At 42.0% G+C, this 22,265-nt stretch overlaps 1 protein-coding gene across 1 annotated transcript in view; it reads left to right on the top strand.

Moving 5' to 3' along the window:
- The window catches only part of FRMPD2 (FERM and PDZ domain containing 2), a 64,359-nt gene that overhangs the window by 28,241 nt on the left and 13,853 nt on the right, over nucleotides 1-22,265 (top strand). The window contains exons 13-22 of the mRNA XM_065919939.1: nucleotides 4,687-4,831; nucleotides 5,410-5,421; nucleotides 8,850-9,060; nucleotides 12,764-12,864; nucleotides 14,402-14,494; nucleotides 15,164-15,271; nucleotides 15,364-15,480; nucleotides 18,312-18,517; nucleotides 20,747-20,851; nucleotides 21,945-22,038. Of these exons, the coding sequence (XP_065776011.1) occupies nucleotides 4,687-4,831; nucleotides 5,410-5,421; nucleotides 8,850-9,060; nucleotides 12,764-12,864; nucleotides 14,402-14,494; nucleotides 15,164-15,271; nucleotides 15,364-15,480; nucleotides 18,312-18,517; nucleotides 20,747-20,851; nucleotides 21,945-22,038 (1,192 nt within the window). The remainder of the gene's footprint in view (nucleotides 1-4,686; nucleotides 4,832-5,409; nucleotides 5,422-8,849; nucleotides 9,061-12,763; nucleotides 12,865-14,401; nucleotides 14,495-15,163; nucleotides 15,272-15,363; nucleotides 15,481-18,311; nucleotides 18,518-20,746; nucleotides 20,852-21,944; nucleotides 22,039-22,265) is intronic.

Here is a 22,265-nt window from a genome sequence, read left to right as displayed (position 1 = left end):
TTGAACAATAAATTTGGAATCAAAAGCGTTTTATGTGTCCCCATAGCAGAGAATGGTCCACTAGCTAATCAACTCTCTTGTCCTCTGAGTCCATGTCCCATACCTTCAGCAATGATTTCATCATAAAACATGAAGTTCTTTGAATGTGGTTCAGTAAACATTTCTGTTTTTTTTCTACTGAATTTTCTCCTGTGGTTTTCAATTTTTTCCTACTAACAAGATTTTTTTTAAAATTTTCTGATTCTTTGGTTCTTATTTTCATTATTACTATCTAATGTTAGAGTTTCCTAAGCAGAACACAGTTGGTTTTATTCATTTTCTCAGTGTTTTTTGTTTTTCTCCCATCTTGGCTGTTGAAGTTGACCTTGTTAAAGTGTGATTCTCAATATAATTTCATAATATAGTATTATTTTTACTTAGGGAAAAAAGCTTACACCTAAAAAATAAATAAGAATTGAGCATAATTTTATTCAAGTGGCCTTTATGATATCAGAAAACTGACTTTTTCCCAAATATTTTTGACCTTACCTAAAAAAAAGTAATTGATATTTTTATTTGTGGACTTCTCAGCAATTTAATGACTCAAATGACTTGATTTCGATTGAAAGATTATTTGGTGAAATTTAATTATTGAATGAGGGCTTCCTTGGTGGCTCAGATGGTAAAGAATCTGCCTGCAATGCAGGAGACCAGGCTTTGATCTCTAGGTGGGGAAGATCCTCTGAAGAAGGGAATGGCTACCCATTCCAGTATTCTTTCCTGGAGAATTTCACAGACAGAGGAGACTGGCGGGCCACAGTGGGAGTGTGATTATTGAATATTCAATGCTGTTATTACTTCCTATTTTCTCTATCTCATAGTTGATTGTTCAAAATTCTCAATTCTCAGTGTAATTTCTTTTAAAACATTTGTAGAAATGCAGACTACCTATCAAGTAATTTTGAAAAGTAGAATTTTTGAAGCCATAAATTTAACAGCCCCCTTAAGTATTTTATATTTAAGTTGGTTTAACTTTTACAGATATTTATTTTCCCCATAACCACAAACAATTTCTTGTTTAAAGCTGGAAAGTCATCTGGTTTACAAAACAATCTTATTAGCTTAAAAACAGTCAGTCACTAATTAGGATTTCCATGTTCTGATGACCAGTCTCTTTCTCAACATAAATATCCTTTTTTATGGAAAAGTCATCATAGGAAGTAACGTCACCAGCTTCTTGCCACAAACCCAGCATCTTACACAGAAAATGACTTGAACTCTTCATGCTATAACTTAGGAAGCTAGTTTCAAATTTTTTAAATTACTAGCGGAAGCCAGAACACTTCAGACAGTTGCTAACATTTGTTTTGTCAACCTGAAGAGAGGTAGCCAAGGAAATAGAAAAAAAATGCCATTTTTACAATGAATATGATTTGTAGGTACATTGGCAGCCCGCCTGTGACAGAGACATTGATTCAGAAGATTATTCAATCACGAAAGCATTCATTGTGAAATGATGAACTTACCCATGCTAATAACTGTTCTTGGATATTAATAGTAGTTAAAAATGTCTGGAGAGAAATGCATGAAGCCTGGGAAGATACAGCATTTGTAGGGCTCTCTTTAAAAACAAGGACACAAATTTCCAAAAACAAACAAGGTTTTAAAGTGACTGCTCATGTAGAATGAGAAAATAAATCACTACAACTCTTGAATTTTAAAAGATCAACTACTGCAAAATCACAAAAGTAGAAAGAATTAATATTCTTATGAATGAACTTCCTGATAAACTCTATAATTCTTTTTTTTCTCTTTCAAAGTTTTGGTGGCATATACTCTGTACTTTCCTATAGGATGATACTTTTGTAATATCTTTTTTTCTAGAGAGAAGAGAAATCTAGCACATCTGATTGAAAGTTGTTTTTATTGATGAGATCCATAAAACATGCAGCTTTGCAACAGAGACATTCTTGCTCTTTGAAGCGCCACTGCAGGTTTCTAGGCTACCAGCACAGGAATAAGAAAATCAAATAAATTCCATATTGTGTGATTCCCATCAAAAAAAAAAAAAAAGAAAGAAAAAGAGAAAAATGTGCACTGTATTGATAAGGCACTATATACACAATTACAAAGTACATTCCTGATATGATAAAAATTCCACTTAATTAGATGTTTTTGAGAATTAAATTACAGGTTTTCATTTCTGATGATTGAAAATGTTCCTTGCAGACTGGCCTCTGGCTCTGCATTTCAAATCTTATTCCCCTCTGGCACTGACGCCACATACTTCTGAGGCTGGGTATTGTAGGGCATAGTCAGTTTTACATGACTACTGGCCCTTTGTCTTTATGCTGAGACTTTAGGTGAGTTGGTCCAATGCAAGGAGTATTCTGGGATGGCTGGCAATAAACTGTTGCAGGAGAGACTGCAAATCTCATAAATAAATCCCATTAACTGTACGTTGAAAGCAGCCCCATTCATTTCAGTTTCTCCTTAGTGGGGTCTGCTTCTCCATCATGCAGTGTTACTTCTGGTGAGAAAAATAAAACTGAGTTGCAGTCGAAAGAAGAGTCAGTGATTTTAACTGATTGTGGTGAAAGCATCTTTCTTTTTACATTTTATAAAAACATATGAAGCTGTTGCTGGTTCCCTTCCAGGAAATGGCCTTCCCAAGTAGGGGTCTGGAGTTTCAACTTCCTTAGCTGGGCACATCTGCCTCTGTCTCAGAGAATCTTAGCCTGCAAAGATGTGTCAAGCCAAACAAATAAATAAGCCTGCAAAGGAACAGAAGCAACAACAAAATTACTAGGGAAGAAATATTTGAAATGATAAAACATGCTTTGAAACAAACATGATGTTACAGAAACACCAAGTATTTTTGTCTGTAATAACACAGATGTAAATACATTTTTTGTGTTTGTGCTGAAAACCCTGAGATTCAAGTTACACATCATCTTATTCACAGAGCAGTTTGCTTGTGTGAAAGTTGGCTTGAAGATATGATTTTCCCATTAAATGATGTTATCAAAGTGGAAAAAAAAAAATCTAAACCACTACAGTCAAGACTTCTTTCAGCTTCATGTCAAGAAATGAGATAGAAATTCTACTCTCTGGGGTTTTTAATACCTTAGGGCACTGGGGTTCAAAAGTATAAGAGTTTGGCAAGAGTTTATGGTCTGAAAGAAAGATGTGGTGTATATGTGTGCATGTGTGTGCATGTGTGAATAATTCTCTCTTTTTATAGATTTGTTAAAGAAGAGTTATTCAATTTAAAAAATGACTTATCCAAGATTTTTAATACCTGAGTGAACTTAATATAAAATTGTCATGACTGTGTATAAGCATATCAATGCATACTGAAAAAGTATATGGATTCTAAACAAATAGTCAACTTTGGAAAAGTATGGATAAAATGATCAACCAGTGGAGTTTAGACATTATAATTTGAATACTGAGGAAAAATTTATAAGGATAGTTGGATAGCATCTATGAATGTTTGAGAAAACGCACTAAATAAAAAATACTAGATATAATTCAGTTGAATTCAAAATCCGTTCACATTAGTACAGGTTCAACATTAATTTGTTAATAAAAGTAAAGGATATTTAGAGGATGCTTAAATTATCTGAAATTAGGTTAATGGTAAAAAAGAGTTTCTTAGAGGGAAAGCAATGAACAGTTGTCACCCTTTGTTAATATTTGATTGTGTGAATGGAGTTTCTTGGGAATGGTAACTATCACAAATTTAAAGGGATTAGCCTTAAAGAAGTTCAGGGGTTTCAGAGTGCCCTTTCAAGCATAAAACCTGTATTTATAAAATTATCTTTACAGGAGCAAGCTCAAGGTTCTTATGAAATATCTAGAATAGAGATTTTATTTGGAAGTTTTATATAAATTGATATTTAAAATAATTTCTATTACTGTATATTTCATTGTTCTTATTAGAGTTATATATTGCAAACATTTAAGGATCTTTTCTGGGAAGCTCCATTTAAATAGGCCCATATAGATAGTCCTCTCCAGTCTATCTCAATGAGCTGTACACAAATTATCCCTTTGTGCATGGGCCTTGAAGGTATAAATACTGAGGAAGTGTTTCCTGGTGATATGACCTCAGTTCCTGCTGCATTCTGAGGAGTCTCCATCTGCTTCCTCATCTGTAGAATAAGGATAATGATGGGACTGCTCTCATTCTGTAGCTTCTAGGATGAAATGAATTAAAACACAGAGAGGATTTAGAACAGAACCTGGCACATAACAGCATGAAATATGAGGTTACTGATGTGATTTTATCTTTTCTATAAACCTGCTAGCTGAGATTTTGCCTTCCATGTCTGAGAGTTTGGACAATGCAAACTGTATTTAATGACCTTTCCCAATGCACATGGAAATTATATTCACTCCTTGCTGAGGGCAATGCCTGTACTGAACTCATTTCGTATTCTTTTCACCTAGCACAGTCCTTTGCAGATAGCAATTGCTCAGTAAAGAAACATTTGATTTATGAATGAAGGGGGAAAAAAGGTGTATTTAATCTAAGAAAAAACGTTGGGCCATAGTCAGATAACATCTACCATACCCTTCTGGATGCCTACCACACTGGTATCCAACTGACAGCTCCTGCATTTGGTTATTTTCTGGATAGTTGTGCTCCGATGGATGGGTGAGAATGATCAATATTTTAAAGTCAGCATTTGTTCCCCACAGCGAAAGAAGTTCATCATCACAAGCAGCATCACTGGGAAAAAGCACACATTTGTCACTGATTCAGTCAAGACCTGTAAATATTTGCTGGGCCTGTGCTGCGCCCAGCATGGGTTTAACGCTCAGATGAGCTCTCCTGGAGTTACAAGTGGTGAGTAGACCCTACGTTCTCAACCTAAAGCTATTTGGGTTTGAAGCCTGGGAATATCACATTTATTGTTGAGCTCTCACCATTATTTCCTATTCATTTAAAACAGGGAGCAATATAATATAGTGGTTTCACCATTCATATTTCCAGAGTGGTCTCTGTGGGTACATCACCTGGGAGCCAGCTAGGAATGCAGAATCTCAGGCCCCTAAATCAGAATCTGCACTTGTAAAAGAACCCAGGTGATCTGGATGCAGATGAAGCCCGGGCTTGGAATGTGGACCTTGGAGTCCAACAGACCCAGAGCTAGGCCATTTACTAGCTGCGTGACTGAACACTCACTTGCCCTTTCTGGGCCTTGGTGTCCTCAGTTGAGCAACTGTTCATCCGACAGGTTGTGCTGTTCTCCAAGGATGGGCCGTGCTGTTTCTTGCTCATCTAGAGTGAATGTGTGATGGTCATGGCTCCCTGTGACTAGTAATGGCAGCTCCTGCTTGTGAGGGTTTTGTTTCTTATTGTTGTCCAGTCGTTCAGTCGTGTCCGACTCTTTGCGACCCCATAGACTGCAGTGTGCCAAGGGGTTTTGTTTGGCACCAGTCAATTCACAGGGGAGCTGCAGCACTGGGTCCTGGCCTCCTGGGGTTGGGGATCAACTAGGAAACAAAATTGTTGAGCGTTCAGATGCAGAACCAAATACAGAAAATAAAAGTGGCCTCTTATTTTCAGCAAAACCAAATAAATATATAAATACGTCTTTGAAGTCACAGAGTAGCATTTCTATGATGTTTCCAGGAAGCTAAAAATAATGAATATAAACTGCGTCTTACCTGCTATTGCTGAGATAAAGTGTTAGACATCATCAGTATCTATTTTATTGCCTGATATCAATGAACATAAAATATTTATAAAGACACCGTGAGCTTACTAGCAAAATTAGTCTTTTAAAACCTGTTTTGCTCATAATACACTGTTTTCCCAAACTACAAAATCTACCATAATAGGAATTTTGGGGAATCTAATATTTGCATGGCCTCTACTTGCCATGCTTTTCCAGGCTCAGACAACCAAGATAAGTGATTCTCCAAGAATAAGTTCAGGGACAATCTGCTCCTTGAAGTCCTTGCTAGTTAACTGCCTCTGTACTGCCTTCCCAGATGGAACTGACTACTCCTTCTTTTGTGCAGGCTCCATCTTCTCACATGTGGTGTTCTGCCCCTTTTATTTGTGGATGTGTCTACCTCCAGTTTTCAGTGAGCTGGGAGTTCCCAGAGGGTAGGGAGAAGGTCCCTGCCTTTACTGTTCCAGCATGAAAGAGAGGTGTATCAAGTGGGAGATGGTTAATACTAACACATGTTTTTTGAATGAATGGATGGATAATTGGTATGGAAATACAATCATTTAATTAATTGTTTCTCTATTTTGATTTTATGTTTACTTTTCAGTTTCTAATATCATAAATAATATTGCAGCAAACATCAGTGGAAGAAAAATTTTTTTGTATCTTGTATTATTTCTTTAAGCTAGATTTCATTTAAATTGGGGATACAAAGGCAGGGGCATTTTTAGGGCTTTTGCTGTTTTTCTGAGTGCCATTCCCATGCCCAGTATCATTGTGCCTGTTTTATTGCATCTTTGCTGGAACAGATATTATCATGTTTATCTTTGTTCATTTATAGGGAGAAATGATTTCTTAGTATTGTTTCACTTGACATTTCTTTGACTGTTGGGAAGTTGGACATTTTCCAAGTGTTTCTTAGCCATTCTTCTGTGAATTGTCTCAACAAGCATATTACTTTATAGTTATATTTGATTCCCTGGGGAGAGAGAAAAATCACCGAGCTTCTACAAGTGCATAAATTCAGGATTAAATCAGAGAGAATCTGTCAGCATTGCAGAGGGGGACCACAGGCCTTTTCTCGTCCTTTCAGACAGATGGCCGGAAGCTTCAGGGGTACTTGTGGCCCTTCCACAAGCTTGTGGCTGTAAGACTCCACAGATCTGCTGTGACCAGCCACCATCCTGCCCCAATTCCCTGTTCCGTTTCCTTGTGGCTTCCTCTCTGGTGCCCAAATGCTCTCCATCTTCTGCTGGGGACAGAACTCTGCTGGGAATTCAGGCCCTTGGTGATCTTACTCCTCTGCTACCTTCTGGAGCTTCCTCTCTTAGGGCACATCCTCTTCTTCCTGTACCACCAACCTCTATGCATAGGCTTCTTTGAAACCCACAAAACCTTTTTGAGCTGAGTCCCTGTCACCACTTTCTTTCCCTACAGTGTCTCCCTGTGAGTATTAAATATCCACCATAATTAAGGCTAAGGTCACTGTCCCTTTAGACCTTGGCAATCAGAGGGGGCTGGACATGCTTCAGATCTATCTCCTGTGCTGTTTTTATCTCCATGTCCTCTGTACATCCATTTTCTGGTATGGGCTGTAAAGTCAGCTGAGTGAGTTTTGCTCTACCACCTACAAAACCTGGGGACCTTGAGCAAATTGTTAACTCTCACTCAGCCTCACTTTTCCTCATCTATAAAGTGGGTATAACAATATCTAACCCACAGGGTTCTCGTGAGGATTAAATGAGACAATACAGATAACATGCTTACCACTGTGCCTGGCATGTGATAAGCACACAGGATGGGTAGGCTGCTAGTGTGGATATTACTGTCATTGTTGCTATATCATATTCAAATTGCGTTTAGTCTTCTTTCCTTCCTTGCCTGTTGTTGTTCAGTTGCTAAGTTGTGTCTGACTCTTTTGTAACTCCATCTGTCCATGGGACTTCCCAGGCAAGAATTCTGGAGTGGGTTGCCATTTCCTTCTCCATCTCCCTTGCCTACTGTATGTGAATAATGATACTGAATGCCTCCTAGACACAGAATGTTCCCTCAAAGTATTTTTTAAAGGCTACCTTGGGACTTCTCTGGCAGTCCAGTGATTATGATTCCTGCAGGCGGTGCAAGTTTGATCCCTGGTCAGGGAATTAAGATCCCACATGCTATGTTGTGAGGCAAAAAAAAAGAAAAAGAGCTACCTTTTTCAGTGGGTACAGTCTGACAACAAACCAGGCACCGTTGTAGGTAATGCGGATTGTCTACTAGAGGAAATAATGCTCATGGACAAGCTCTCACTGAAGACACCTCACTGTGCTTTAGATATGAGCGCAGACACACACACTCATACATACAACTGGAGCCACACAAATGCCATGTGCTGAGCATTCTTTGCTTCTTGGTCGTAGCAGGGTTGTACCATCTGTTGATAGTCAAAACAAAGTCATCATTTTCTTTTTTCAAATTACAAACTGGGCTTTGTATAAATCCTAGTTAATTTAAGGAATCTATCTATCGAATCCAGTTTCTTACGAATGACATAAACAGTGAAGTGGTGAGAGTCACTCACGTTCCTGGGCTCACATTAGGGATTTCATCAAAATCATTTGTTACCTCTTTCTGCAAGAAGGGAGGGAGGGCATTGCTAAAACTGGAAGACAACACATCTGATCTATTCATATTTCAGAAAATCGGATCTTAAATCTTATTAGTAAGGAAACTAAGCTGTGTAGGGATGAAAGATTATGTTCCACAGGGCAGAGAGCAATCTTGGGAGCTCAGGTAATCTTCAGACCTATTTGTTAACATTCGGAGGATGGTTTGTAAAGGCAGCGAGCAGAACGGGTGGCGGCAGTTAATTTTACACAAGGCTCTGCTGGCGCTGTGACACTGTGGTTAACTGTGGCTCAAAGCCCTGTCAGCTGCCGGGGGATGGAGGGTATCCCTTCTCTTTCTACCTGTGTGTCTGAGTTTTCTTTCCTTAGTGAGTGCTAACTAGGCAGACTTGGCATTCTCAGGGCTCATCACAGCAGCTCCATGAGCCAGCATGAGGAAAAATAGGCCCCTCCATGCAGACAAAGAAAAGCCAGGACAGCACCTGGGGCCTGTGATGTGTTGCTGCCATAAGAGTGATGGACCCAGCATCATTCCTGTGGGTTTTTATGTTTGTCTGTTTCTGCCATATTTCAGACTCTGATAAGTGTGTGCAAATGGCCAGTCTGAGTCTAGCACACCTGGCCCAGTCCAACCAACTCACTTGGATTCAGAGACTGTCATGCTCAGAAAACGCGCTGTTCGTACCCGGATTGGAGGATGCCACGGGAGGCCTGCTGCACAGGTCCCTGGATAACTTCACCATGGACGCCAGCAAGGGGACGAGGGCACAAGGACTCAGAGGCAGGTGGGTTTGACTCATCTGTTCTCTGGGTCTGAACCAACATCTACTTGGTGCTCTGGAGCAATCCCGATGTGAAGACATTGTTTAAAGGAGGTCCAATGTCTCAGGGAAGTATGCATTCATTGGGTAATGATCAATTAATTCCACGGAGATTTCCCGAAGACTCTCTGTGGGCCAAATCTATGCTATGCCCTCTAAGGCATATCCCATGTCCCCCTACTACTATGTTGCTCTATCTTTTGGTGGAGAAAGAGCTAGGTGATGATATGAAATTGATGAGGACAAAATAAACAAGTTGTAGTAGCCTTTTCGGGTTTGTCATGAACCAGGTACTATTCTAAACACTGTACCCATCAAAGACTTTAACCTTCACAACCCTACAAAGTAGTTTCTATTTTCTCCCATTTTGAGACTTGAACACACACAACTGGCCCTGGAATCTGCACTCCTAACTGCTACCCTACTGCTGCTTTCTTTGTTGATGAATCACTTGTAATTTAATTTGCAAGGGAAAATAATGAGCTTATCAACATAACTCTACATTATAACACAATGATCCATAAATTTTAAAATAGCCTGTAAGTTGGATTGCACTACCATGGTAAGTTCTATAAATAGCACAGATTCACAGGCAGCATGTGACCAATGAAGATATTATAGGAGCTGTTCTTTGGAATGAGTTATACATCTGTTTCAGCAAGAGGAAATGGTGGTTGATTTGGATTGTGATGCATATATTATATCTTAAAGCAATTCATAGAAAATTATGGCTCCCAATTCTGTTGATGCAAATATATATCACCATATACTGCAAACCCAATCAATAATGATGAAGCAAAACTATCTATTACTGTGTAACAAACAACTCCAAAGCACAGTGGCTTAAAATAACAGGTATTTTGTTATTCTGTTTCACAATTTTCTGGGTTACAAATTTAGGGCAGGGCTTGGCTGGCTGATTCTTCTCCTCTTGATGGTACTCATCTGGACTGGTCTGAAGGCTCCAAGACTGTGTTTATTTATATGCCCAGCCCCCTGGTGGGGATGACTGGGATGGTGTGCTCAGCTCACTTGATAGATTAAAAGCTCAAAGAAGCCATGACTGACTCGAGGCCATCTTGAGAATGTTTTGACTGCAAAATACCCTTCCAGTGACCTGCTAGTGGACATGACCATGAGGGGACTGGCAACATTGCATGGTAGCCAGCCTTCTCAATCGAAAGCTGAATCAGAGTCCTCAGTAATCTCTGGTACTCCTCTACTTTTAGTTTATGAATGCCAGTTTTTCACAACCCTTAATGACTCGCATCAGTCAGTCAGTTCAGTTGCTCAGTCGTGTTCAACTCTTTGCAACCCTATGAAACGCAGCACACCAGGCCTCCCTGTCCATCACCAACTCCCGGAGTTTACCCAAACTTATGTCCATTGAGTCGGTGACGCCATTCAACCATCTCATCTTCTGTCGTCCCCTTCTCCTCCTGCCCCTAATCCCTCCCAGCATCAGGGTCTTTTCAAATGAGTCAGACTGCAAAATACCCTTCCAGTGACCTGCTAGTGGACATGACCATGAGGGGACTGGCAACATTGCATGGCAGTCAGCCTTCTCAATTGAAAGCTGAATCAGAGTCCTCAGTAATATCTGGTACTCCTCTACTTTTAGTTTATGAATGCCAGTTTTTCACAACCCTTAATGACTTGCATCAGTCAGTCAGTTCAGTTGCTCAGTCGTGTCCAATTCTTTGCAGCCCCATGAAACGCAGCATACCAAGCCTCCCTGTCCATCACCAACTCCCGGAGTTTACCCAAACTTATGCCCATTGAGTTGGTGACGCCATTCAACCATCTCATCCTCTGTTGTCCCCTTCTCCACCTGCCTTCAATCTTTCCCAGCATCAGGGTCTTTTCAAATGAATCAGCTCTTCACATCAGGTGGCCAAAGTATTGGAGTTTCAGCTTCAACATCAGTCCTTCCAACAAACACTCAGGACTGATCTCCTTTAGGATGGATTGGTTGGATCTCCTTGCAGCCCAAGGGACTCTCAAGAGTCTTCTCCAACACCATAGTCCAAAAGCATCAATTCTTTGATGCTCAGCTTTCTTTATAGTCCAACTCTCACATCCATACATGACTACTGGAAAAACCATAGCCTTGACTAGATGGACCTTTGTTGACAAAGTAATGTCTCTGCTTTTTAATATGCTATCTAGGTTGGTCATAACTTTCCTTCCAAGGAGTAAGCATCTTTTAATTTCATGGCTGCAGTCATCATTTACAGTGATTTTGGAGCCCCCCAAAATAAAGTCTGCCACTGTTTCCCCATCTATTTGCTGTGAAGTGATGGGATCAGATGCCATGATCTTAGTTTTCTGAATGTTGAGCTTTAAGCCTACTTTTTCACTCTCCTCTTTCACTTTCATCAAGAGGCTCTTTGGTTCTTCACTTTCTCACATAAGGGTGGTGTCATCTGCATATCTGAGGTTATTGATATTTCTCCTGGCAATCTTGATTCCAGTGTGTGCTTCTTCCAGCCCAGCATTTCTCATGATGTTCTCTGCATATAAGTTAAATAAGCAGGGTGACAATATACAGCCTTGACGTACTGCTTTTCCTATTTGGAACCAGCCTGTTGTTCCATGTCCAGTTCTAACTGTTGCTTCCTGACCTGCATACAGGTTTCTTAAGAGGCAGGTCAGGTGGTCTGGCATTCCCATCTCTTTCATCAGAGGTTACTGATGACTTTCCATGAAAAGGGAAATTTAGGGTCTCTTATTTTAACTGTGGTCAAATATATGTAACATAAAAACACTGATCCAAGGGTACAGTGAGAGGCTTGGTGGCAAGCTGCCTGCCAGCATCCTTCTCCACCTTGGTCTAGCTGCCTAAAACAGTGGGGGCAGGTGTGGAGTCCCTGAAGTTGGGGCCACCCTGGGTGATAAAGTGTTACTGGATCTGTTCAGATGGTTGATCTCCTGGCCTGCCTTCTTCAGATGAGGCCCAGTGCTGGCTTTTTCCTAGCCTCTAAGTCCTGTGGCTTTGCCTCTGTTCTTCCTGCTCATTCTCTACTTTGTTCTCCCTGAATGTAGCTATCTTGAGCAGAAGTGGCCCTGTGGGTAGGGCAGGCTCCCCACTTCATTCATTATTCTCCTAGGGCCTAGAACATCCTTTGTTTGCTAGAATGCTGTCTCAGCAAATTCAATTGAATGCCAGCATGAGAGGTTCCTGTTTTCAGCTGCAAGGATCAGCAGGTAAGTTATTGTGTGAAGACCTCAGGGGCCATCACAGTGGGGATGCTGGAGCATGGCTGGCCAGCTAAAAAATGAAAGCAAACAACAAAAAATCAGGACCCACTAAAAGCAGCAGTGCTGTATGCATACTACCTTAGTTTGCAGCCATCACAGTCTTGGGAAATAGGAATATTATTCTTTTGTTATAGTTAAGAAAGTGGAGGTTTTGAAAGGCTGCTTATCAAACCCAAAGAAGAGATAATGGGAGGTTCAAAGGGGACCTGGGTGACTCTAGGGTCTCCTCTATGAGAGAAAGCTCCCAAAGCCATTCCTTCCAGTGTACTTCGAATAACCAGATCAGCCTTTGATGGCGTCTATGGATCTGCTGACCGATAAGAGCATGGGACCACCACACATACTCTGAATGGTGGGAAGCTGCCTCCCAGGGGCCTCTTATCAAACTTATTGTCTTTCCCCACAGCCCCTGCCTTGGCCGAGAGCAGCTGGAGCGTCTCTGTTTGATTCAGAAGCCAACAGCTTGTGACCCTCTCTCTAGGCAGCCTGCTCAGAGCATGCTCACAGGTACAGGCCAACCATTGGCCAAGTAGGGGTAAAGAAAACATTACACATCATGCTTGGTTTCAGTCTTTTGCCATCACTTCATTTTGCTTCTCCAATAATGTTCACAGTCTTTTTGCTTTTCCATTAATCTCAAAACTACTTATGGTTGAGAAGAGCCCTTGTGGTCCACCTTTGGCTTGGGCTGGTCACATCGATCTGAAATGTGTGAGCACTGGCCAAGATTCTGAGCACTCTGGTCCCGTGAGAGGCATACCTGCCATGGAGAGGCATGGTTAGAAAAATGCTTCATTCATTTTTGTTACAACTCTTCATGCAGTCCCAGAATATCATGTCCCACTACTTACCAGAAAGGGGATTCCCTGGTGACTCAGATGGTAAAGAATTTGCCCACAGTGCGGGGGACCTGGGTTCAATCCCTGGAAAATTCCCTGGAGAAGGAAATGGCAACTCACTCCAGTATTCTTGGCTGGAAAAGTCCATGGACAGGGGAATCTGGCGGGCTACAATCCATGGGGTTGCAAAGAGTCAAACATGACTGAGCAAATAATACTTTCACTTTCTCTTACCAGAAAACATATACAGGGCAGGCAGCCTCCCCCTTTGTCATATATCCTCTAGGAAGGTCCCCAGTGGGACATAAAGATTCCTGAATTAGAGAAGATATTTATATTGGATGAGCATTAAGCCTGGGGGCTGGATCTGGAATACCACCAGGTGGCTCTTTACATGACCTGTGTGCCAGTCCCATTATGGTGCCTTGTGGGAAGGAGTGATGTGGAAATCCTTGGGGGGTGGGTTACCATTTGGGGATTTTTCCATGTGCTCTGTGGTCAGCACTGGAATGCCCCTTAAGGCTCTGTCTTGAGTCGCCTGTAAGACCCAAGCTGGGGGAAAACTTGCAGGGTGCCTCCGCTGACTTTGAGGCCACGTCACCCCTGGTGGTGATGGGCCAACAAGAGGAAGACTTTGCTGTCTCATCTCTGTGCTCCAAATTTAGTTTTAGCTTTCATTGTCAGCAAGGTTGTATATGCTCAGTTGCTCAGCTGTTTCCGACTCTTTGTGACCCCATGGACTGTAGTCCTCTAAACTCCACTCTTCATGGGATTATCCAGACAAAAATACTGGAGTGGGTTGCCATTTTCTCCTGCAGGGGATCTTCTCGACCCAGGGATCAAACCTATGTCTCTTCCATCTCCTTCATCGGTAGGTAGGCAGATTCTTGACCATTGTACTCCTTGGGAAGCCCTGTCAGCAAAGTCATCTCTGCTCAAATTCTGTCTTATCCTAAGACCAGTATAGAAAAAGAATAGCTGTAATAAGTCATGCAGAACAAACACATGGCCCACCCTGCCTTGCCTCTGCTTTTGATGAGCCACCACTGACCCAGTGAGCTCATCTGGTATGTGTTTAGTAATCCATGTCCAGTATCATGCATGTGCACATGCATGTGTGTGTGAAATGCTGTTCATACCTTTTGCGTTACATCTCAGATAATTTTGGGAAAAAGCACAATGTGTGGCTTTGTTTCCATATCTAGGATCACGAAATAACAGGAGAAGAAGCTTTGTAGCTGAACCAGATGGAGAAATTGTGCGTGTGACTCTGAGCCGGGACCCACACCGTGGTTTTGGTAAGAGGGCCCCCGGTAGAGAAGTCCCAGTCTCTCTCTCTCTCTGGGAAGAAAGGAGGTGTGTACCATTTTTCCCTTTAGACTTTCCTACTCCCTTTTCCTGCCTGTCCTCTTCCAATTTGCCTTTTTTCAGTGATCACTTCATTTTCTTCCCTTTAAATATCCCTAATGAGTAATGGGACTTTGGGGACAAAAGTTTCTTTTTAGATCCTATAAGATTTTGGAGTGCATATCTTGAAAATCTAAGAACAAGGTAGAAAAACAATTTTTCACCTAACACCATTTCTTAGTATATTGAAATTCTTAGTGATGGAGAAGAATAGACAGTATTTTTCACCTCTTACAATTTACCACATTTGAAGACCCCTAAAAATCTTATTATAACTTGATAAGAAATAAGGCACTGAGAGAAATTACTTGATTAAAAATCATCTTTTTCTTATCTCTGATTATGTATTGGAGCAAAATCCATGCACATTGATGGGCTTTAGCTGTGCTTCTGAAAGGGAGACAATCTACTTTTCTCCATGTGTCATGGCAGAGTAGAAAGAGCTGTTTGAATATCAGAGGGCCTAGGTACAAATATCAGTTGCATAATCTCAAATAAATAACCTAACATCTCTGAGTTGCAAAATCATTATCATCTTCTTTAATATAATTGGACTATAGGTTTTGTGATTAATGAGGGGGAAGATGTAGGCAAAGTCGATCCTGGCATCTTTATATCTTCTATTATACCCGGGGGACCAGCTGAAAAAGCCAAAAAGATCAAACCAGGTATGTCTTTTTAAATTGCCAGAGATGCTGCTTTAAGGAATTGCTCTTTTTCATTTTCTTGATGGGATGACTGAGATGTCTTATTCTTCCAGGAGGGCAGATACTAGCCCTGAATCACATCAGTCTGGAGGGCTTCACATTCGATATGGCTGTTAGAATGATTCAGAATTCTCCTGACAACATAGAATTAATCATTTCTCAGTCAAAAGGTATGTCTTCATTTGCTTTCAGAAGCTGAAGAGTCTTCTTTATTCTCAGGAGTGCATCTTTACCTTCTGGGACTGGGATTCTAAGTCATGGAGGTCTTGTTTATTACTTTCCCCGTGGTAATGGCTTTGGCACAAATCAATAAACTCCACAATTTCAGGGCCAGCACAGGCTCTACCATTGCTTGTCCTGCTGAATGGGAGAAGCCTACCTTAGTTCTTTTTCAGATGCAGCCATTGTGTGTTTTGCTGCCACTCTTCTTACATGACAGGGAGGATCTGCATCCTGTCACCCAAGTCCTTATTAAAAGTGGCTACTGTGGGATTTCTGCATAGTTGGGGCATAGGTGTGGCAATCAAAAGGGAAGGAGATGGGGCCGGGGGGTTACTCACATAACAAGCATTCTGTTCTTACTTCGTCAAGGCTCAGCATGTTACAGATCAATCAAGTGAGTAAAGGTTTTTTTTTTTTTTAAAGATGTTTTTATTCATCCTTTAGATAACTATATGACAATTATCTACTATCAAAAAACAATATTACTATGTTTATCTGGGGCAGATTTAGTGGGGGCTTGGTGGAAGTAATGGGGAGATATTTACATCTCTTTCCCTCCCAGTTACCTAGGTCCTCCTCTGCTTTTTGGTTGGATGATCCTGCAATTTGCCAGCAGACTGCCTACAAAGCAAGGCTCACACTTCAGGAGCTTTGTATAATTCCTTCTTATGTACAGCAGTGCTTCAAGCCACACCAGCCAGCAATTCTGGATCCTAAATGTAGTTGCCGTCCTTGCCTTGCCCACTGAAAAATCTCTCTCATTCTTGCATGCGTGTACACCATCACCAGATGGCTTTCCCAGGTGCTGCAGCTCCCCCTGGTCCAGAAGCTGTGGGGAGTGGGAGAGGTGGCCACGCTGGGGCCTCAGACATGTGCCTTTCATCCTGTGTTTAGAGCTGACCCAGGAGCCTGCCCAGCCCTTCCAAAATACCAGCCGCAGCTCACTGCTTTATTGTCTTTTGTACATTGTCACTGTTCTTCCCACATTATTTTAGCTGTCCTTGGTTTCCCTCTACACTTTCCACAGGAAGGACAGAAAGGAGAAGTCAAACCAGCCTTTTCTTAAATCAAGAAACATAATACAGTTGAGCTGGAGTCATTTGTGTCAAGGGTGTCTGCTAGGATTGGGGGGTGACCAAAAGTGGCACCCCAAATCTGTGAGGCTCAAAATCACAGTCTCATATTAGAATTTTAGATGATAGAGTACCCACAGTGCCTCTGAATTGCATGTACTTTCATCCTGGGAACCTGTCACCTGTTAGTAACTCTGCCCAGTCACAGCTGGGGTTCCTCGACACAGCTGCTACCTTTGTTGGAGCAAGATGTTTTCACAGAGACTCCAGCTGGTCACTGTGGGCAGAGGCTTGATCGCCAGGAGTTTCTATCTGGTTGGGGTGCTATTGGGGGAGGTGCTCTAGATTTGAGGTCAAGAACAAGGCAGATATCATTCCCTCAGGAGCAGTCATCACCATCTACAATAAAATGAGTTTTAATTACCCATAGAAAGTCTCCTAGCTTGTATTTCCATTAGGCAGGACATACGTTGCACAGCTTGACATTTTAATCCAATCATAAGTCCTGTCCTCATCTCTTGTTGAGGGTACGGAAGAAAATGAACAGATGCTTCCAACATTGCCAGAGGACAATGACAGTAGAATCGGAATAAAATGGTCAGAAATGAGGCATTAGTGAACAGTGGTTCCACCACTCTCTACTGAATACCTTTAGGATTGAACAACTTTTAATCTAATTCATTAAATTAAGTTCATTCATTGGATTTGGGCACTTTCTTGGGTGGAGATGAGTCTATCAAAAGTTGTAAACTTACTTGTGTGTCTATATATCCAGATTTAAAGAAAATCTAACTGTGTTCCTTCCTCCTATATACTGGGATCTAGTTGAATCACTGATACTAACATATGAGTAGTAAATACATGTATCCAGGCTCTTAGTACCAAGTACTAAGATGTAATCTCTCTCTCCCCCTCTCTCTCTCTCCATATATAAACATCTTTCTCTGTATATAATCTCTAAGTCTCACCAACCCTGTGAAGTAGTTGATATTATTTCTATTTTAGATATAAGGAAATTGAGGTCCAGAAATGTGAATTACCTTGTCCGGGGTTTTGCCTATTGATTCTTCCGTTTCTTTCCTCTGCTTTATGTCAACTCAAGGATAAGACATGGGGTAAAAGGGAATCAGTGGCCCAGTCTTCACCCAAAAGGAATCCACAATCAGTTAGTACAAAGTTGCTCCCAGTGACTGGACACTTTGGTCTTTGGATCATAGAGTGATTACAGGTGTGATCAGCAGGGACCCTGGAAGAGGCCAGCTCTAAGAGTGCCGCTACATGCCGGTTATGGAGTCTTGGGCAAGATTTAATCCTTTTCACTTTGCTTTCTTATGTTTGAACTGGGGTCACACCTTCCTGGTGGGTATGTAAAAGAGATGGAAAGACACATATGTATGTGTGTGTTCGGTGCCCATCACATGACAAGAGCTTAGTAAGGGGGAACTGCCATTATAACTGTCCGTTGCTCCTGTGTTTTCACAATTGGGTCACATAAGCTCTATTTAAGCTTCTAGAACACATCCAGAATCCTCCCTTCCTCTACTCTAAATGCATCATCTTTCATGAGGTGCTGAACTCACATGGCTCCCAGCTGCTATGAAAGATCTCTGCATCATTGGAGGAAAACACAGTGCCCCACATAGAAATGCCGCCGAGACACCAGCCTTTTTCCAAGCTGTCAATTTCCTCTTGGGTTGTTTTTCTAGGTGTTTGTGGCAATACCTCAAGCGAGGAGAAGAATAGCACAGCCAATTCAGGGGTATTCTCTACAGACAGCCTGAGCAATGGGCACCGGGGAAGTTTTTCATCACACACACAAGACCGGGAGAGAAATATCGAAGAACTGGAAATGGCTCAGACTCAGAGTTCAATGCCCAGGTTGAGGCCTCAGCTGTCTGCTCTGCCGTTAAAGGTAATCATCCTCTTGCTTCACTCTAGAACCTGGAGTAAAGAGAACAGGCTGTGGAACCCAACAACTTTGGCTCAAAAATTCTTTGTTCTCTATTTCCCATGTCAGGCGGATAGAGGTTACTTAACCCCTCTGACCCTCAGTTTTCTCATCTTCAAAATGGAAATAAATGCTCACAGTGCATGGTTGTTGAGAAAAAATATAAAAGGGAAAAGGTAAAACTTCTAGTACAGTGCCAGGGCTCAGTGTTCGAGGTTTCAGTGACCCTGGTCACCAATTATAACTGTGGCTGGTAATGACTGGCTGCTGCCAAGGCCAGTGCAGGGACAGTCAGACATCTCTCATTGTTGGCCTTCAGTTGGCCCTCAAGCTGCACCTCATTGGCTTTGCTCTTGACAACACACCAAGGAGGAAGAAGACAAAGGCTGGCTTTGGTGTGTAGAGAACTGTCTACTTTAGCTCCCAGGCCACCACACTCCAGCTGTGTTTCACTGACACTAGATGGAAAGGTCTCCTTGCCCCACCAAACCTCTTTCCCTTTTGCTGTGGGCCCCATGGAGCTGTGTCAGTTATATGTCTTCTGGTTCACTCCACCTTAAAGCCCTGTGTCTAGAACGAAACGCTGTTCTCCTTTATCTCACACACCCCAGTTGTGTGGGTTTTCCATATCAAGCAATTCTGATGCTAACGGGCTGGAATTAGCACCAGATCTCACAGGTGAAGGACTAGTTCCTCGAAATGGCTCCACTTCAGACCACAATCAAGTTGTCGGTCTCCAGGTTACCCACACTCCTGTCCAGCTTGGTTGCAAACTGGAGTTCTCTATAACCACCTCCTTGGGTTTGTTAATTTCCTAGAACAACTCACAGAACCCAGGAAAACAGTTTCATTCAGAAACGGTTCCATTTCAAACAGAAATCAACCATTGCTGATTTATTGTAAAGGATGTTTTTAATGGAAACAGGCAAATGAAGAGATGCACAGGGTGGAGTCTAGAAGGGTCCTGAGAGCACGATCTTCTGTCCCTCTGGAGTGCGGGTGTACCATACTTCCTGCATACATGGGTTTATCAACATAGCAACTATGAATCCCATACTTTTAAACTGTTTATGGAGGCTTCAGCACATAGATATGATGGATCATTAGCTCAATCTCCAGCTCCTTTTGCCTCCCCAGAGGATAGGGAGTTGGGTGGAGTCGAAAGTTCCAAGCTTATAATCATGGTTTGATTTTATGGTCACCCGTCCCCATCCTGAAACTGTACAGGAAGCCAGAGTCCACTCTTTAGAACCAAAGACATTTTCCTTACCCAGAAAATTCCCAGGGATTTGAGAGCTCTGTGTTAGGAACTAAAGTCAAAGACCAAATATTAGTATCAAAGATTTTTTTAAAGCTTACTTCAGCCTGTTTATTTTCTATGTGCTAATTGTATTTTCTGACAAGGTAGACCAGGAAGTAGCTAAGTCAAGGAGGCAGATAGGACAAAAGGCTGGGAGTATCTGTGGCCCCATCTTCTTGGCACAGTTCATTGAAAGATCCTTCCCCATTAGAAGTAGTTCAATATGGGCAGGTGTGTCTTATCACTGCCATCTCCCCAACTTTTACAGTACCTGGCATATAGCAGGTGCTCAATTAGCATTGTGTGATTGGAAGAATGACTCAACATATCATGCATGTCACAGCACTGAGCAGAATGTCTGGGATGAGGTAGATAATTTTCTCTTCTGTCCTTCCCTCATGCAATCACTCACTGTAGAGTAGAGACCCATGCAGCTACTCTGGTTAGAGATGGCTGAAGATCCTCCTGAGGTTTTCTTCTGCTGGGGAAGCTGCTATGTGTCTGGTATCCAGCATGCCCTCACTTGAATGGTGTCATGTGTGTAGGAAGTGTCTGAATGACTTCAGTTCTCATAACAATATTTGCATCTCAAGTAGAAACAGAAGGGAATCTATTGAGGCCATGTTAGGTGTTGGGCATCATTCATACTCACTGTTAGAAGGAGATCTCTCATTCCAGTTCTGTGGATTGGGAAACAAGGCTGGAGAGACCAGGAGACAAGTCCAAGTTTCATACAAGGAATCCTCTGTTGGCCCAACCCTCAAACTTACGATTTTTTTTAGCGTGCAATTTTTTTCTTTATCTCCTGAGAGCGAGGGAGAGGTAAGAGATGCCATCTGCTTAGGCAGCGCCAGTGCCTTCACACCTTCTCTTTTTCTGTTTGCTTGTGGCAGGGTGCTGGTTCTTCCTGTCCTCTATCACCTTCAGAAACCAATGCCAGTGAAATTTACTTCGTGGAGCTGGTTAAAGAAGATGGGACACTTGGATTCAGCGTGACTGTAAGAATTTCTAAGAGAGTTTGAAAAGTAAATAGTTGAAAAGATGCTCATCTGGAGCCTTGGTGGGCATTGCACTCATATGCCAATCTCTACTAACCCAGTGCCCATTGGGTATAAGCAGCACACTGGAAGTGATGAACCAAAAAAATCTGTGGGAGCCTCAGTGAGGAATAGGAGTTGAAGGTGAAATTGGGGGACTGATGACAAACTTGGGATGAGCAGACACTCCAAGCACGGCTGGAATTAAGGTTACACTGAACAATAAAGAGAGGTTAGCAGGGTGGGGATTCAGGGACACAAGCCAAAGATGAGTGAGGTTGTCTCCAGTCATCCACAGCAGGGACACAGTGGGGCCTCATGCTTCCATGTCCAAGGCCAGGACAAAGTCAGGTTGGCAAGACTTCTATTCAGGATGGACACTGCATTTGATTCCTGAGCTCCATCTGGCAGACCCTGGAGGAGTGAGGATAAAAATTGTACATAAATGGTACAATTTATCAAAGATTTTTGATACAATCAAAAATTTTTGGTACAATCCCACTGAATCTTTATATGTATGTACATACATGCATGGGAAAATTAGAAGAAAAATGGTTAGATCTTTGTCTAGTGATGATATGGACCTTAGTGATCTATTGTTAAGTTAAAAAAATAGTAAATTGCAGAAAACTGTGTAGTTGAATTCTACCTTTGCATACACAGATCGACACACAAGCATATGGGACAGGCCAAGCACCAGCCTCTTGGATCATAGCTGTATCCACCTTTGCTGATCTCTGCTTATGGAGACACAAAATGGCACATTGATATGATTCATTTCTGAGCACCTGCCATGGGCCAGTGCTGGGCTGGATACAGCACAACACTCTCATCCAGCTTATATTGTTATACTTCTTATGAGCGTCTAACCTTCCTGCTCAGTGGATAATATAGCCTAAATGAACAGGTGAATATATGAGATGGTGTCACATGGAGAGGAGGTGATAGGATAGAGTCCCAGGCAGATGGGGGCTCTGAGTCAGGGAGGTTGGGAAAGACCCTTCAGGAAGGGAGCAAATGGCTGGTGAGTTTTTTTTTTTATTGTATTCTCCAGGGAGGAATTAACACAAGTGTGCTCTGTGGAGGTATCTACGTGAAATCCATCGTTCCTGGAGGGCCAGCTGCCAAGGAAGGGCGGATCCTGCAGGGTGAGGGATGGGCTCTGCATTCTGGGGTGTGAGGAGCCCTGGCCTGGGGGTTGCAGCCTGCAAGCCTTGCCCGACTGTTACTCTATCCCCTGTACAAATGATTGTCTTTCTAGCTCTCAGTCTCTTCACCTGGAAAAGATGATTTAGCCTGGCCTACCTACCTGACATGTAATATGGGGCTCAAAATACGTGGGAAACACAAGTGATTTAAAAATATGAGATTTTTA

The sequence above is a fragment of the Muntiacus reevesi genome, chromosome 2, assembly GCF_963930625.1.
Source record: "Muntiacus reevesi chromosome 2, mMunRee1.1, whole genome shotgun sequence".
Lineage (NCBI taxonomy): Eukaryota > Metazoa > Chordata > Mammalia > Artiodactyla > Cervidae > Muntiacus > Muntiacus reevesi.
The sequence above is the reverse complement of the archived record's forward strand: the minus strand, read 5'-3'. Positions and strand labels throughout refer to the sequence as shown.